This window comes from Puma concolor, chromosome D1, assembly GCF_028749965.1.
Source record: "Puma concolor isolate L17-30 chromosome D1, mPumCon1.1.hap2, whole genome shotgun sequence".
NCBI lineage: Eukaryota > Metazoa > Chordata > Mammalia > Carnivora > Felidae > Puma > Puma concolor.
Genome location: NC_141676.1, coordinates 69,313,340 through 69,331,735, shown reverse-complemented (window position 1 = coordinate 69,331,735; position 18,396 = coordinate 69,313,340). Strand labels below are relative to the sequence as shown.

At 40.8% G+C, this 18,396-nt stretch overlaps 1 protein-coding gene across 1 annotated transcript; it reads left to right on the top strand.

The window, feature by feature from the left end:
• The first annotated feature begins 54 nt into the window (after positions 1–54).
• Positions 55–4,528, top strand: CCDC89 (coiled-coil domain containing 89). The gene is made up of 2 exons (XM_086678507.1): positions 55–1,465; positions 1,698–4,528. The coding sequence occupies exon 2, from the start codon at positions 3,229–3,231 to the stop codon at positions 4,339–4,341; it is 1,113 nt and encodes a 370-aa protein (XP_086534633.1). The 5' UTR covers positions 55–1,465; positions 1,698–3,228; the 3' UTR covers positions 4,342–4,528.
• Positions 4,529–18,396: the final 13,868 nt, after the last annotated feature.

Below are 18,396 nucleotides of genomic sequence, written 5' to 3'. Positions count from 1 at the left end.
GCTCTGTCTCTCTCTGTCCCAAAAATAAATAAACGTTGAAAAAAAAAATAAAATAATTTTAACATAGAAAGGTAACCATTTTTTAATGTGGAAAATCTACTTAATCAACAAATGTCACTAAGCATTCACTATGTGCAAGGGGCATAGAAAGGTGGAGGGGGGTAAGGGAAGCATCCATAAGCTTATCCCTCAAGAAACAACTGCTATTAACACTGAGTATTTTTCTGTCGTGTTTTCTTTTCTTAGGAAATATATTCTGTGAATTCACTTTACTACATCACACAACCATATGTGGTAATCAGCAAATACATTCAATATATCTGTGACCCTTTTTTTTTTATATGAAGACGACTGTTCTAATTTTCTAGTCGCTTGTCTCAACTTTGTAAGTTCCATTTCAGTGTATGAGCTTGAAATTTAAGGAAAAGAAGAGAAATGGGGAAATACAAATAAGTTTAGTTCACTTTTTTTAATATTTATTTTTGAGAGAGACAGAGCACATGTGAGCACCAAGTTGGGAGGGGCCCAGAGAGAGGGACAGAAGATCTGAAGCAGGCTCCGCACTTAGAGCAGTGAGCCTGATGTGGGGCTCAAACTCATGAGCCGTGAGATCATGAGCTGAGCCGAAGTCAGACACTCAACTGACTAAGTCACCCAGGAGCCCCTAATTCATATTTGTGAAGTCTTTGGAATCCACTTTCATAAAACCTCAATATCCTACAATTTAAGTAGTTATTAAAATTTCAGTTCAGGAAATTTCCTAGTCTTCCAACATTGCTTTCCCTTTACGGACATGAGACCCTGATCTCTGAGACCAAATATCAGATTATTTCTCATCTGTTTTCCTTCTGGTGAAATCTGAAGCATTTGAAAATCCATCCAACATCTACAATGACACTCAGGCTTTTTCCTGATCATCATGACTTGAGAGATGAAATCCGAACACCAGAAACAGTGGTCATAGCAATAGTCACTAGGATCATTCTGAATTTTAAGATTTTTATCTTTCTTTTTTCACTTATATTTCTAGCATAAAATTTTCCATGCCATGAAATTACTTACAAGCATGATAATGTTTAATAGCTGCATAATATCCTAAGAAAATATAATTTCTTAACATTTTCTCTTTTTTGGACATTGAGGTTTCCAACTTTTAGTTGTTATAAGCCACACTGCAGTGAAAAACTTTATCTTTTGGATTATTTCCTAAGCAAAATGCTCCCCCAAAAGGAAGGGCAAGCATTAGTTTAAAAAGCATAAAAATGTTTTTAGTCCTCAATATGTGCCGTCAACTGATTTTCACCAATAGTGTGGGAGTACCTATTTCACTATACCCTCACCAGTCCTGGGTAGTCTTAAAATAGGGGGAAAATTGTGACTAAATTGATGGATGAAATGGTATCTAACTTTAACTTATTGGATCAGTGAGGGGGTTCAATCCTTGCCCATTTTCCCCCCTTCATCTGTGAATTTGTTTCTCTTTTTAAATTTTTTTTTCAACGTTTTTTTATTTATTTTTGGGACAGAGAGAGACAGAGCATGAACGGGGAAGGGGCAGAGAGAGAGGGAGACACAGAATCGGAAACAGGCTCCAGGCTCTGAGCCATCAGCCCAGAGCCCGACGCGGGGCTCAAACCCACGGACCGCGAGATCGTGACCTGGCTGAAGTCGGACGCTTAACCGACTGTGCCACCCAGGCGCCCCTGTTTCTCTTTTTAGATGTTAATGCTTTATTTGTTCAGGCTCTATAAAAATCTAAATTTATCATCTGTCATCTTTATGGTGGATATTTTTCCAGGTTTTTGAAATTTGCCTTCAACATCTATTCACCACACATTTATCTAAGCCTCCCCAAGGTGCCAGGCACTTGTCAAGTATCAATGATGGAACAGTCACAGCCCCTGCCCTTAATGATCTCAGGCTTAATAGGGGGAGGCAGGCAGGTGAGCCATGAGTGCAATAAGGCTTTCACAGTTTCCATTAGAATTGTGAACAGTCTCCAGTGGATGCACCAAAAGAGGTGAGCAGTCAATTCTACATGTGGGGGCCAGGAAAGGCTTCACAGAGATGATTCTCAACTGAGTATTGATGCTCAATAAGTGAGTAGAGTAACAAAGGACAAGGTGGGAAAAGGCATTCCAGGCAGAGAGAACACGCACAAACAAGGCCAGAGAGCTGGTTGGTTAGGGGAACATCAGTAGTTGGGATGGACTAGGAAGTAAAATGTCAAGCAGGTCCTAAGGAACAAGGGGCTGGAGAGACTTCAGAGCTCACAATTTAAAAAGTTATAAGTAACTTGAGATGTTCGGCAAAGTCACATTAAGCTTTTCCTTACTCCTCTTTTACATAATGAATAAACTGAGACAGTCCTTTCTGCAGGTTGTATTCTTATTTTAAGGTTTTATTCTTACCTGTGTTTCCTTTGTTTCCATTTTGAGCACTTTAATTTACTTGTTATATTTAACTGTTTAATCTGGAATTGACTTTGGTATATGATAGCAAGCCTCATCTGGATCTTTCAGTTTTAATGTTCAGCGCATCTATATTGTTCATTAAGCTTCTTTCTATAACCTTATTTTGCCATTGAGTAGAAACAGGGAAAGCTGAATATCTAATAAGATGTATCCCCAGCCAGGGACAATAGGAAGGGAAACTAAAGAAATTTCACTGGGGTTTGCTCTTGTACTGAGCTGTGTTAAACATCATAGGTTCAACTCACAGCCACTCAGGATCCTGGCTCCCAGGGCACCACTGCTACTTTGTATTTATAGATGACACATTTCTAAGGAGCAAACGTGTTTCCACAGAGAGTAATTTATTCTCATGACAAGTGAAGGGGGGAGATGGAGGAAAAATATGTCACAGGCAGCTTGATTTATTTACTCCTCCCAGAAATTAGGTGGAGTCGCGTTTGTTTGTTTTGCACCCTGATGCTGGCTGAAAACCCAGTGGGCCTGGCATCTCTTCTCTGTACAGTATAGGCCAGATGCTGGGCTGGGAGCAGAGAGCTGTGATTTGTTAGAAAGGCAAGCACAGATTGGTTCTCCAGTCCCTCAGATCTCCCTGTTCCTTCACGGCATTCTGAAGACCTGTCCACCAATCACGGGGCTGCTTACTGGAAAAAGCAACTGCTGGAGAGCGCTGGGAGTCCCTAGCAACACTCCAAGGCTTTTGAATCTGAGGGCGAACGGCTGTGTAGTCAGCCGATAGTGGAGGAGAGCAGCACCTATGCCTCAGGAAGAAAAGGCTGTCAGGATGGACACTCCACATACTGAAGAACCCTTCGATAAGAAAGACAAAAAAACAGAAAAGCAGGAAGAGGAGATGGAGTTTAAGGAGCTGGGCGGTCTGAGGGAGGCCTTGGCGAATCTCCGGGGACTGTCCGAGGAGGAGAAGAGTGAGAAGGCCATGCTTTGCTCCCGCATCCAAGAGCAGTCCCAGCTCATCTGCATCCTGAAGCGGAGGTCAGATGAGGCCCTGGAGCGCTGCCAGATCCTGGAGCTGCTCAACACAGAGCTGGAGGAGAAGAGGATGCTGGAGGCTGAGAAGCTGAAGGCCGTGAGCGAGCATGCCCAGAAGCTGGAGGAACGCTTCATGACCCTGGCAGCCAACCACGAGTTGATGATCCGCTTCAAGGACGAACACAAGAGTCAGAACGTCAAGCTCAGGGAGGAGAATGAGAAACTGAGGCTGGAGAATGACAGCCTCTTCAGCCAGGCTCTGAAGGACCAGGAGGCCAAAGTGCGCCAGCTCACCGCCCGGAGCGAGGCCCTCTCCAAGGAGCTGGACACCCTGAAACAGAGGTGTACTCGGGATGCCCGCCAGGCACAAGCCAGAGAGCAAGAGCTGCTGGAGCTGCAGAGCCGGCAGGCTTGTGCCCACGCCAAGGAGACAGAGCAGCTGCACAGCCAGCTGCAGAGCCTCCAGCAGCAGCACCAGCAGATCGCGGAGCAGATGGCCGCGGCGGAGCAGGCTCACGGCAGCCTGAAGCAGGAGCTGCAGGCCAGACTGCAGACGGTCACTCGCGAGAAAGATGAGCTGCTGCAGCTGTCCATGGAAAGGGGCAGGGCGCTTCAGAGCAAGCAAGCGGAGATCCGCCAGCTTGAGGAGAAGCTGGAGACAGCAGATGTGGCCAGGAGGCATGCGCTACAGAGGTTTGAACAGGAGGCTGTGGCCGTGGACAGTAACTTGAGAGTACGAGAACTTCAGCGCAGGATCGATGGGATCCAGAAGGCCTATGATGAACTCAGGCTGCAGTCTGAAGCCTTCAAAAAGCACAGCCTGGGCCTTTTAAGCAAGGAGAGAGAACTCAACGCCAAACTCCGCCATCTCTTCCCATAGGAAGCTTCTGTTTCCTCTTTCCTCTAGTTTAGAATTGAAATATTTGTGCCTTAGCATTATGTGTATTATACTTTTAAGCACAATAGGAAGAAGAAAAGCTGCTTTACTATGATCTTGTGGTTATTACTATTGTAACGCTAACACTGATTTTCAGTCCTACCACCTAGAATACACAAGATTTACCTGACTTCTTTCTGCGCCTTTGAAATCCTCCAAAGTTTGCTATCATTATCTCTACCTTCCTCATAACCTATTCATGCTCAACCTCAGATATCTTCGTATATCCTAAGATTTTAAATTAGCAGCTCCTATGGGCTTAAGGGAATCTGAAATGCAATGAGATGTACTATGGTGAAAGTAATTTAGTATAGTTCCCCCTTGGAGATTGGTAGGCTTGTAGTCTCCCATAGTTTAAATTATAAACTGTAACAGTTAATAGCATGATAATAGCATAGAGAGCTCACAGAAAAAACTGTCATATTTTGCAACTGGCCAAACAGTTTACTGCTTCATCTGCTTTACAGCAGTATCCTTTTGATTTTATTTTACTTGCACTAGTTTGGAAAACAAAGATTGAAATCAGTAAGTTCTTTACCAAAGCAGGCAAACTTTATTACAGTCATTCTATATGAGCAATAAGATTCAAATAAGTGAAATCAACCAGTTTGTATTTTTCCTGCAAGCTGAGGTCACATTCCATTTTCTTGGGTTTTTCCCTTAATGAAGACAGGATATAGAGGTACAAGGTTGCAAATATCAGTAGTTTCATTTAATATTACATAATGTGCTAACAGAAAAAGGCCCCAATTTAGGTAGCATTCAGAGCAGACTGGGTTCGATACATGAAGCAATGCAAAGTGATTGTTTTGTTTCTATTAGCATATTTCCTTGCAATTAACTTTTTCGTTTAAAAAAAAAAACCATCTAGGGGCACTTGGGTAGCTCGGTTGAGTGTCTTACTCGTGATTTCAGCTCAGGTCATGGTCTCCTGGTCTTGGGATCAAGCCCTGCATTGGGCTCCATGCTAGATGTGAAGCCTGTTTAGGCTTCTCTCTCTCCCTCTCCCTCTCCCTCTCCCCCTCCCCAGCTCTTTCTCGCGCTCTCTCTCAAAAACAAACAAACAACCAAACATCTAAACAAAAAATATATATGTATACTTAACAGCATGTTTTAGGAATACCTAAATATGTAGATGCATACAAACATAATAGTTATTATATATATTTATAGAAAATTCTTAAAGAGGTAGTTATAAAAATATACTTAGTGCTTACTTATATCCCTGTTTTTAGTTGATATAGAAACATTATTATGAATACCCCTCAAAATAGATTGTAATATGTCGACCTCAAAGGGCCGTGGACCTGGGAGGGGGTGGAGGAACTGAGAAAAAGAGAGGACAGTATAGCAAGGCACAGGAGACCCCAAGCCAACAGGCCAAGGCACTGAGGTTTATTGTAGATCTTCTTATATACGTTTTCAGGAAAAACAGATCAGCAATGATTAACAACAGAAGCGTAGCAAAGCATGTCAACAATGTACATCTGATTCAGCTATCATACGTATTTGCGTACTTGCGAATGAGAGCAGACTTGCAGATACGTATGTTCCGATAAAAATCTTTACCATAGAAGCAAAGACAAAGAAGGGAGTGAATGCACTGTGCTATATACATCTGGCTTTCTTTAAGCAAAACATCCCTATCGGTGTACTAAAGAACAGACCACATTTTCCAAGGGCAATTCATTCAAGTCCTTTCAGGTTATTTTTAACCTTATGATCTCCAGTTTTCTCAGAGATCTTGGACCCTGAATGAATATGGGCCTATGGTCATTATGGTGTTCTGTTTCCCATAGTAATATAGTATTTTTCTTACCTCACAGGGGCCAAGAGTCCCAAGAGTTACCTAATAATTTGGATTTATTAAAAAGTATTACTTGCTATCTTAAAGAAATTATTTTTTGAGAGAGAGCATGCGAGCAGGAGAGGGACAGAGAGAGAGGGAGAGAGAGAATCACAAGCAGGCTCCACACTGTCAGTTCAGAGCCTGATGCGGGGCTCAGATCTCACAAACCATGAGATCATGACCTGAGGCATGACCTGAGAATTAGATGCTTAACTAACTGAACCATCCAGACGCCCCTTGGAATCTTTTTAATAAGCAATTTTCCAATGTTACTTTACCTCAGGCAGTTTTTTAAACCTATTTTCTCATAGTCCTACTAAGATTGTGATATTAAATACAAATTCCAAGAAACCACATTGATGGCCTGAAAGGACTATTTACTTCTTACATATTACCAAGGATCAGAATATAGGAGCTAGTTTAATCATGGTTGTCCCTGTTCAGCTCATACTATTTGTCATTGTGCTGAAGCACTTTGGATGGCTGGCTTTATTTAATCCATAGGGCCTTTTGAGAAGGTAATTATGTTTATTTCTACTTCAGAAAAGAAAAAACTGGGATTCAGTAATTTTCTCAAGGCGACTTGGTCCCTGTGGAAGCTGGGATTTTGATGACATACCCCATTGAACCCCATTGAACAATTTCTTGACTGTCCACTGAGTGCAAAATTCAGAGGTTAGGCACTTAGAATAAGCATGAAGAAATATCTTTTCTGCCTTGGCAGAGCTCTCACACAGTCTAGTCTAGGCACATAAAGCAATTATATACACAAAACAAAGTAGTTATATATAGTGTGATGTGTTTTCACAGGGGGTGTTATGAGATCACAGTGGGTAAAACACACACACACACACACACACACACACACACATACACACAGAGTAGCTAACTCTGCCTGGGGTTAAAGGTCAGGAAGGTAGAGAGGATTAATTGGCAGGGATAACCAACACAAGAATTGACACGTAAGCTGGTTCTTAAATAAGTAGTAGAATTTCATCTATGGAGAAAAAGATTTGAGACAGCATGTAGAAAACCACAGAGGTTTTTAAAAAATGTGCAGGATATTTGGGGACATCATAAATAGTTGGGAAGAGGTTCAGAGAAGCATGTCTATGGATAAAACTGGAAGAGTAGGTTGTGGACAGAATACTGGGAGCCTAGAAAGCCAGGCAGACCCCTTATATTGGGGGGGGGGGAGAAAAGGGAGGAGGGGGCAAGCCTAGAAACATAGCCACAGAAGAGCCTTCCTCTTCCCAGCCAGGTTTGGGGGGTTGTGGTTTGCAAGGGGCCTGGTGAGCATGTGCACCAGCACCCCTTCCTTTCTCCCACCAACACCCCCAATGTCTTTCAGTGAGCCCAAGGTCGGTCCACTTGGCTCAGCAGGCTCTGGGGTGGTGGTGTAGCTCACCCAAAGTTTTATGCCCAATGCTTGTGGAGAAGGCAGCTTCTGTGCAGAGGCAAGGTGGGTCTTGAAAACGAGGGAATCCTGGTGCCCCCATACTGAAGTGTGGTCTGTTGGAGGACTTAGCAGAGGGGACTCCTTTTGTGGTAGGGAAGGGTGTGTCTGGAAGAGTGCAGGGGTGGGTAAGGTAGGGGGACAGGGGCGTGTGTCCCCTAAAACATGGGCACAAAAGAAGGGCCTCAGGTGCCAGGGTCTGAGGACATTACTTTTCAAAGTCACGCTAAGGCATTTGTATTAGGTTGTATGATATGAAATCGACACTTTGTGAGTCATCAATTATTAGATATTGACCGGTGACGTTGACTCTAATAGCCTTTTGAAAGATATTAAAAGGATAGTGGGTAACGAGAAGAGAAAGTCAAAGATGGATGCCTTGGAAAACTGATGGAAGAGCCTGATGTGGAAACCAAAGGTAAAAGAAATGTGGAAAAAATTAAAATTCCTTACAACTTACAGCCTATTGACAAGTACTTGGGATAGGCAGAGTGAGCTTCCTGGAGGAACTGAACTGCCTCAATCTTAATACTTGGCTAAGGGCAAAAGGCAACCTTAGTTTGACATTATAGCCTGACCTCCAGGATCCTGCATATTTTCTGTATAAAAATCCCTTTGGAAACTTCCTTTATCGCTACACCACCACCAACAACCCTTTCCCCAAAGATATATGTTAGCAATCCTCCTCCAAACATATGGCTCATTGATACACATCTGAAGGGTCTCATGATTAAGATTTTACTAGACAGTAGTAAATGACCTTATCCTAACAGCGGCTAGCCCCCTCAAGGTCCTGGAAACCTTGGCTTGCAAATTCCTTAGAGACTTACACTATCCTAACCCTCTCCCTACTTAAGAGTATATAGTCAGTCACTCCTCACAATCCTAGTGTAGCTCTTTCTGACCACAAGTCCTGTCCCTGTGCTTTACTAAACCACCTTTTTTGCACTGAAGATGTCTCAAGAATTCTTTCTTGACCATTCACTCCCGAACCCCAACATTTCACATCGATATGGAGCCCACAATACAGAATAGGAAAGAGGAATGTGAACTTATCATGTATCAAGTGGTTTTCATTTCAGCCACATACCAACTCATTCACTATTTTACAGATGAAAAAAGTGAGACTCAGGGAGGGTGACTTTCCCGAAGCCAAAGAGTTTTGCTGCGGGGGACGGGGGGGGGCGGCGCTGGAGCAGGAGAGAGGTTTGAACATAAGCCCCATCTGGCAGGGCCAGCTTCATGGCGTGTCACTTGTATGGACTTCCACACTTGGTTTAACGCTCTGCTGTTCCTGCCTTGAGATGCTTGATCATTGTGTGACAAGGGGCTCCACATTCTCCTTTTGTGCTGGGCTCTTCAAATTATGTAGCTGGGCTTGTTTTCTCGCTCAAAACCCCATGTTTTCTCCCACTATACAAACTACCTTCTAACCAGCCACAGAAAAGCATTGTTTTTTCCCCTCTGTGCTCCACACCACTTTGCATTCCACTCTCTCAGTGCTTATCTTGTGTGTAATCTGTGACCCACAGCCAGATCCGGGGATGAGCAACCAGTTTAGTCATTGTGGTATGCTGATCTAGAAAATGATGCTTATCACTGGAACAAATTAAAAAAGTGAAGTGGCCACCTCCAAACTATGCCCATGAGGGGAAATTTTAAAAAACAAAATAGCTCAACTCCTTTCCAAGGCAGACCTACATCTCTAGTAAACTTTTCTGCAACATCCACAAGCAGTAACCCTAAAATGAAAGCAGAATAGAAATTCTAAAACCAAATAATGTATGAGTGATGCCCCATCGATAGTGTGATCTTTTGTGTTACCTATATTAAAAGCCCCTCAGTGTGCCTTTAAGAACTTGTCTAGTTAAAAACCAAACCAAACAAACATAAAAGAGAGCTAGAAAAGGAGACAGATTACAGAAAAGGTGAACTGACTGGGCTGATATTTTCACAAATACAGACTCTACTTCAATTAGTGAACATTAATTCAGGTTAATTTGTTTCCAGTAAAGTATTAATAGAAGCTCTGTTTCTTCCTGGAGCACCAGGGTGGCTTAGTCAAGCGTCCGACTTCAGCTCAGGTCATGATCTCACAGCCCATGAGTTCAAGCCCCGTGTCAGACTCTCCGCTGACAGCTTGGAGCCTGGAGCCTGCTTCGGATTCCGTGTCTCCCCCTGCCTTTGCCCCTCCCTTGCTCATGCTCTGTCTCCCTCTGTCTCTCAATAATAATAAACGTTAAAAAAAAATTTTTTTTTAAATCTGTTTCTTCCCAGCTCCACTATATTAAACAGTTATTTAAAGAACGGTGTTTGGGGCGCCTGGGTGGCGCAGTCGGTTGAGCGTCCGACTTCAGCCAGGTCACGATCTCGCGGTCCGTGAGTTTGAGCCCCGCGTCGGGCTCTGGGCTGATGGCTCGGAGCCTGGAGCCTGTTTCCGATTCTGTGTCTCCCTCTCTCTCTGCCCCTCCCCCGTTCATGCTCTGTCTCTCTCTGTCCCAAAAATAAATAAAAAAACGTTGAAAAAAAAATTAAAAAAAAAAAAAAAGAACGGTGTTTGAAGGAGTACCTGCCCAGGTGCTTGCTGTTCTATCCAGCCCTTGTTGACCCAGATACCTATGGATGGAGGGCAATGGGTGTTGGATAGGCCATCAACAATGCCTGCTGTACCACATCTACTTAGATTGACAGAGCCTTATCTGCAGGGAGTCTCTTTTTATCTTGGCCTCCTTAAAAAAAGTTGGAATTTAGGGGAAATGGCCAAGAATAGGCTTTTCTAATCATTTGTCCATCTTCCTGAGGACAAGCTGGATGTTATTTTCCAAAGGCTAAAAACATCTAATTAAATTTAAAGGCCTAGGGCTGTACAGATGAATCTCCCTACCTGATGTTGTTCTCTCCAAACCTTCTGTTTATCTCACTTGAAAAAACTTTCAAATTTTTTCTGTCCAAATTTTCCCTTGGACAGATCTCCCTGGTCATTCGTTACTTATTCAACTGACCACAGCAGCCCCCTACCTCAATCACACTCCTCAGTTCTACAAAGGGATTAGTCTTAGCTATTTGCCAGACTGTGCCTATTTAATGCTCTAATCCACTCTTATTTGTACTAGTCTAAAATAATCTTCCCTTTCATGTTTGAGATTGTTCATTATAGCAGTGTTTGTAAGAGCAAAAGATTGGAAACAGCCTACATACCATAAATAAGGCACTGGTTAGACTGTGGGCCCTTCATTTTTTGGAATACATTGCAAGTGTAAAAAAAAGGGGGGGGAGAAAAATTAAGCTCTTTATGTACTGATATGAAAATATCAGGTTACATGTAGGGAAAAAACAAACAGGGTGCAGAATACTATCTGTAGTATACTCTCTTCTGTAGAAACAGGGAGGTGAAGAGGGGAGTAAAAATGCAAACGTATTTACTCCCATCTGCTTAAATAAATATTGGAAATCAGAAATACTAATAAAAAATGGTTATTAGTGGTATGGAGGGTTGTGGAGACCAGAATCGTTAGGGATAGGACTGAGAAGCAAACTCCATGTACACTATTTTATATCATTGGAATTTTAAACCATCTGAGTGTATTACCTATTCAAAAAGGCAATAAAATTGAAACAAAGCATCTTGCACATAACTGCTTAACTTCTTATTAAGCTCTATTTCTGTGTAGGTGACTCAAAACCCTGCAGATTTTTCTTTCTCCAAGAATTAAGTAGACAGGACATATTTTATATAGAGCCAAATATGGCCTGACAGATCTAGGTCAGGCCATTCGGCTGAAAGCTGCTGCTTTCACAAATGTTCAACAACATACGGCTAATGACAATTTCTTTTTCTATTCTGAATGCCTCCTAAAGCTATTTCTCTCCTGAATTTAAAGATTTGAATGTATTAACTTTTCTCATGGATTTTCATCTGTCTGTGTGAGACATGAATTTTTTTTGAGAGAGCAAGCCTGAGAGCAAGCGGGGGAGGGGCAGAGAGCGAGGGAGAAAGAGAATCCCAAGCAGGCTCTCATCTGCCAGCTCGATCCCACAAACCGTGAGATCATGACCTAAGGCCAAATCAAGAGTTGGATGCTTAGCCGACTGAGCCATTCAGGAGCCCTGAGATATGAATTTTAGATTTTAGAAAGCCTATTTTCTCATATTAAATTTTTTAGGCTTTGGATGTTGGTGTTGGTTTTGCCCTAACAGACAAACAAAAGATGGTAGAGGTAGAGCAGGCCAAGCCGTTCTGACCTTTCCAGTTGAGTAAGTTATTCATCTAATGCACCCTATTAATTTAACAAATATTTAAGAGCCTTTTGTTGGCCAGGTACTGTGCTAAGTACAGAGACACAATGTGAGCAAGACAGGGACCTTATCCTCACAGAATTTGCCTCCTAGTGGGTGAGAAAAATGCTCTAGGATAGGATGACATTGGAATGCACAGCAGAACTTTGCAACATAATACCGAGGGGGTTAGGGACAGGTTTTCCTAGAAGTGGCATTTAAACTAAAGCCTGTTGAATGTGTAAGAATTGCCCAAGAGAAGAGAAAAGGAAAACATGAGAGTCCAGTAGCTTGGCAGCCTTCATAATACCTCATATTCCTGGTAAGAAACTGCCTTTCCCAGTAGCTACACCATCCAGGGCTGCAGAATAAGCAGTCATAGTAGGTTCTAGTAAGAGACCCTGTGGCCAGATTAACCCCATTACTCACATCCGTGTTTACCTCCGTCACTGTCAGAGGTCTGAGCCTTGATAATCTGGCTCAGTCCTCCCCCCACAACCATCCCCACTCAAATCCTTCTACTAGGTCCTTTGGAAACCTAGATCTATGATCAGCAAAATACCAAGGTATTAGTGCAGTGAGCGAAGTACCAAGGTATTAGTGCAGTACGAGTGCACTGGCATCAGACTGCCTGGATTCAAGTGCAGTCACTTACTGGGGGACCTCAGATTAGGTCTTAGCTGGATGCAGAGGAAACCAGAGAGCTAAAACTTCCAGTGTGTGAGAGATATGAAGAGAAGATGGCATGAACTTCACATTGGTGTAATCCTATAGAGAAAAGAATTATCCAAATCTAGAAAACTGCTTCTTAAATGAAAATCCTTAATACACAATATTCCAAGGAGAAATTGAACCACACCAAAATCTTAGTACATTTCATTTATTAGTTTTATGGCTGGTTGTAATATTGGTGTTATTCTAAAACTATTATATTTTAAAACTATTTTTAACTATATCACATATATATGACATATATGTATATGTTTTGTGTATGAGACAGAGAATGAGAGAGACACTAAAGGAAAGATAATTATGTTAGTGTGGGGACAAAGTTAGGGACAAGACTTTCAATGTATAAACTAAGATATTAAAAAGTAAAGTAAAGCAGTTAATGTTAAATTCAAATTGAAAATATCAGTCTAAATCTATGACAGTTTTTCTTTAAAAAACATACACATGTTCTTCGGGTGCCTGGATGGCTCAGTCAGTTAAGCATCTGAATTTGGCTTAGGTCATGATCCTGTGGTTTGTGGGTTCGAGCCCTGCATCTGGTTCTGTGCTGACAGATCAGAACCTGGAGCCTGCTTTGGATTTTGTGTCTCCCTCTCTCTCTGCCCCTCCCCTGCTTGCGTTCTCTCTCTCTCTCTCACAAAAAAAAAAAAAAAAAAAAAAAGACAACATATGCCCTAGCTCTGTCAACTGAGAAGCCTAAATTCAATGACAATCTGGTAGTAATGAATATCCCTCAGGCCCAATCTGTGGCCTCCAAAAACTATTTTCCACTAAAATGCAGAAGGAATTGTTGGAGAAGTGGCTAATTCCAGAACTAGAGTTGGAAATGTATACAATGAACTTGAGGCAGTTAGTTGTGTCAGAAAGCAAATAAAGTGTCGAAGACTAACACAGCTCTCTTTAAAAAGACAGGAGAGCCAGGCTGGAGAGGTTCCCAGTGGCTAAAGATGAGTAATTTGAGAACAAAAATAACTGCAATTGAGTGAAACACACTGAACATTTTAAAATCTATGAGTTCATTATGATACACCAAAAAAGACAAACAATAACAATAATGAAAACAACAACAAAACTCAGTGGTCATTAACTGAAAAGTGGCTATTAAAAGGAATTAATTGGTCATTTATCCTGCTTTTCCAATTTTCTGTATTTCAGGGTAAAAAAAAATGGCCCATATGTGACAAACTAACAGAATTGAGAATTAAATTAAATTAAATTAAATTAATTGAAAACTAAAGGAATAAGAGAATTTTAAAAATCATTATTTTATAACTCCTAGTGAAATAATTTTTTCAAACACTGATCATCACTAGATGAAACTATTAGGAGAAAGGTTAATGGAGAATTTTACAATGGAACAGGAATGAGAGTGTCACCATTTGAAAACATCCATCCATCTTAGCATCACTAAAAACAGGAAAGCTAAACATTGTGTGCTTCCCATATGATGCATTATGAAGAGTAGCATCTTCTAGGAAGTATTCTGGCCATAAATGTTGAACCTTAAATGAACTAAGCCCTGAAAACCAATTTCCCACTTGCAGGATGTATGGGTCTAATGGGAAAAGTAAAATGGCACCACAAGAAAGCAGACAAATCTAGAATATTCACTTGCAGTCAGAAATGCTTTCTTGGGAGGAGGACAAAGGAACGGAAATACAGCGAGCACACTAGGAATTGCACGTAATCCCTGCAAATACACAGTGCTTGTAAACAAATCCTACAGTGCCTAAACACTGCCAGTCCGGAGTCTTCAGTTTACACTCAGCTGTAAGATCCTTTCATGGTCTTACTACTCTTTACAGATTGTACTTTGCTGGTAAATAGGCAAACTAGATTAAAATGAGCATTCTGGCCTCTGTAGCACTGTTGTCCTTCTGCTGTATCCGCTCAGCAATACCCCAACACTGACTCACCTGCATTCCCTGCCACCTCTGCTCCAATCCTCCTCTATAGAAAATCCAATAAACGTTATGTATTGGTGCTGAAGCACCACAAAGCCACGGTCTTTGTAGAGGACTTAAAGAGACTGGTAATCGTCATCTACTTCAGTCCCTCTTTTAGTGTGCTTTTTCCTGAATTACAAAAAGTGGAGAAACTGAAACAAACAAAAAAAAAAATACAAAGCAAACTATATTTGCCAGACTTCTCTGCAGTATTTTTTGGAAGATGCAAATAAGGCAGGGGCCCTTTCCCTTCTTTGGCTGTTGTTGCTGCCAAGCATATTCTCAGAAACACGGGCTTTTTCTGCAACAGCATTCCTATATGCATTCACTAGTTTTATGGGATATGGTAGCCAGCCCCCAAGATAGCACTAATGATTCTTGTCTCCTAGTATTCACTTTCTTGTGTAGTCCCCTTTCACAGTGAATAAAGTCTGACGGTGTGACCAGCAGAATACTACAGAAGTGATTGTAACTTCTGAGGCTAGGTCATAAAAGACATTGCTGCTGCTTCCTTGGTGTCTTGGATCATTCACTCTGGGGGAAGCCAGCTACCATGTAGCATAGACATTCACACAGCCTGTGGAGAGGCCCACATGGAAGGGGAACAGAGGCTTCCCCCAGCCATCTGGGAGGTGGATCTCTAGCTCCAGTCAAGCCTGCAGATGACTGCATTCTCAGCCAAAATCTGATTGAATTCGATGAGAATTCCAGAGCCAGACTACATGACCAAAGCACTTGAAATTTTCCGACCAACAGAAACTTTAAGAGATAATAAATGTTTATTGTGGGTTTAAGCCATAACATTAAGCAAATATTTATTATTTATTGTTGTTTTTAGAGTTTGAAGAACTTGCTGGGCCCATAGATTATACATGGGGTTGAGAGTTTGGGCAGTGGTAGTACTCTTGGAGCCAAATTCCAGTTTTTTATTTTAACACTTTCCCAATTAGGGCAGAGATCTCTATTGGGCCTGTTGGGCCACATTGTACTGAGAGGCATTCTTGATCACCCAGCCTAGTGCCCATTCCTCCAGTCCTTCCAATGACTTTATAAGCACACATTCTCTGTATTACAAACTTTTCTGCTTAAAATAGCCAGATTGCTTTCTGTTTCCTGAACTTTAGCTTAGCCTAATCAAAATACCCATCTGAAATCAACAGTGAGACACCAGAGACATTCCTGTGAAAGTCAGAAATAAGACAAGGAAGTTGGCTTATCAACAGTATTATTTAACATCAAAGTGGAAGCACTATTTTATTATTAGTCAAGATAATGAAAAAAAAGTATTGCAAAAGAGAAGGCAAAATTATCATTATATACCATAAGATGATATAATTGTCTACTAGAAAAATTTGAATGAATAAGCTGAAAATAAAAACTATTAAGAAAGTCTAGTGGGATAGTCAGTAAAAAATTTAACAAAAAAGATCAAAAGCTTTCCCACATAGCAATTTAGAAAATATAAAAGAAGAAATAACCTAGTCCAGTGACAAAAAAAAAATACATAAGATAACTTGAAAAAATTAATAAATTTAATGCAATTTCCATGAAAACTCCAGGTCTTTTTGAACTTGGAAAATTTTATAAAGTTATCTGGTAGAATAAATATTCAAATATAGATAGAAAATTCTGAGAAAGTAAGACCAGCAAAGAAGGACCTGCCCTATGAGTTATTAGAAAACATTGTAAAAAAACAGTGATTTGAGGGCATCTGGGTCACTCAGTTGGTTAAGCATCTGACTTTTGATTTTGGCTCAGGTCATGATCTCATTGAACCCCATGACGGGCTCTGTGCTAACAGTACACAGCCTGCTTGGGATTCTCTCTCTCCCCTTTCTCTGCCTCTCTCCCACTCATGCTCTCTATTTCAAAATAAATAAATAAGCATTTTAAAAAATTGAGTGGTTTTTCTCTCAGAATGGTTATACTGACAAATGGAACTGAAGAAAAAGACCAGAGATAGACCCAACTATACATAAGAATTTAATATGTGGCAGGTATGCTGGGAAATCTGTGGAGCAAGTCTGCATTGTTCAATAAATTGTATTCTGGCAAATAACTTTTTGAAGAATTGTATTCCTATATCATAATTTATACAAGAACAAATTCCATTTGTAACTAGATGAAATAAATAATCATATTGTGAAAAACTTTTAGTAAAATGTGAATTGAAGTAATTAAGAAGTATTATTTAGGCTAATAAAGCCTTATTAGCCTTAAAACCAAAGCCAGAAACCATGAAGAACACTTTGATAGACTATTTAAAAATTATAGCAAAACAAGCAATTTCACTTCTTCTCTCCCCAAATGTATGTTCAACTGAGGAACAAAATCGGGACATATATAGGAAATAAAGGTACATTATCCTTGTAATGCAAAGAATTCATATAAATCAAGAAGGAAAAAGACAAATACTTTTTCCCATTGCAAAGAAAAATGAGCTCAGAGGTGAACAGGTTGTTCACATTACATGTCAAGTGGTCATGTGAAAAACATTCAGCCCTCTAATAATCAAAGAAACACAAATTGACACAAAAGATGCCACTTTTTATTTTTGGATTGGCCATTTTAAAAAGAACAAGTCCACTGTCTTTGAGTGCATAGGACTACTGTTGCACATCATTGGTGAGAGATACCTTTCTGTAGGTAATGAAGGTCTCTGTATAAAAATGGTATCTAAAAATTCTGCTTTCAAGAATTTATCCTAAGAACGCTCTAAGTGAACAAAGATATTTGTACAATATTACCATGTGGTTTATGATAGTGAAAAAGTCAATGCAACCTAAGTGTTATAGAAACTGGTTGAATAAGTTGGAAAGTTCATGTAATGGCATTCTAGACAGTCATCAGAAATAAGCATGTGGGCCGGGGTGGGGGGTGGGGGGGTACCTGGGTGGCTCAGTTGGTTGAGCATGTTCAGCTCAGGTCATGATCTCACAGTTCATGAGTTCGAGCCCCACATGGGGCTCTGTGCTGACAGCTCAGAGCCTGGAGTCTGCTTCTGATTCTGTGTCTCCCTCTCTCTCTGTCCCTCCACACTCTCGATCTGCCCCTCTCTCTCAAAAATAAACATTAAAAAAATAAAAAAAAAGCATGTGAGTCTGTACTAGCTGTCTGAAAGATATCCACAATATATTCATGCCAGAACAGTTGAGTTCAAAGAAATACAATCAAAACAAGTGTCTGTACATAGAAAAACTATGATATACCCAAATTTTAGTAACAGTTATTTTGGAGTAGTTAGGTTGGACAGGTTGTAATGTCTTGTTACTTATTTATACATGTCTACACCATCTGAATCTTTTGCAATAATCATTATAACCAGAAAAAAAAAAAAACCACAAAACATCTGTAAAGAAAGAGTGAGAAGAATGAATAGAAGAAAAGGGAGTGATAGTGAAGGGGAGAAGACGCATTTTCTAGGAGGTTTACCCTTGCTTTGTTGCTTTTTTTGTCTTCTGAGGCTACATTGTAAAAAATTCTCCTTCAGTTTTCTACTTTTAATCCGATCGGAGAGCCTCTTAAAATACATGTATTTAAACCAAAATCTTGCAATTTAGGGAAAAATATAAGAAATCAATCCATGATCTTGAGAATCTAGGAGATTTGCCTAAGGAGAAAATTCAGTTGAATGGGATTACCAGCCACACAAGCGCCTGTAACCCAAGAGGGGCCAGAGCATATAGCAAGCACCTTGCACTGTTTGCTGCTCTGCTGCAGCAAAACCTTTCCCAACGGGA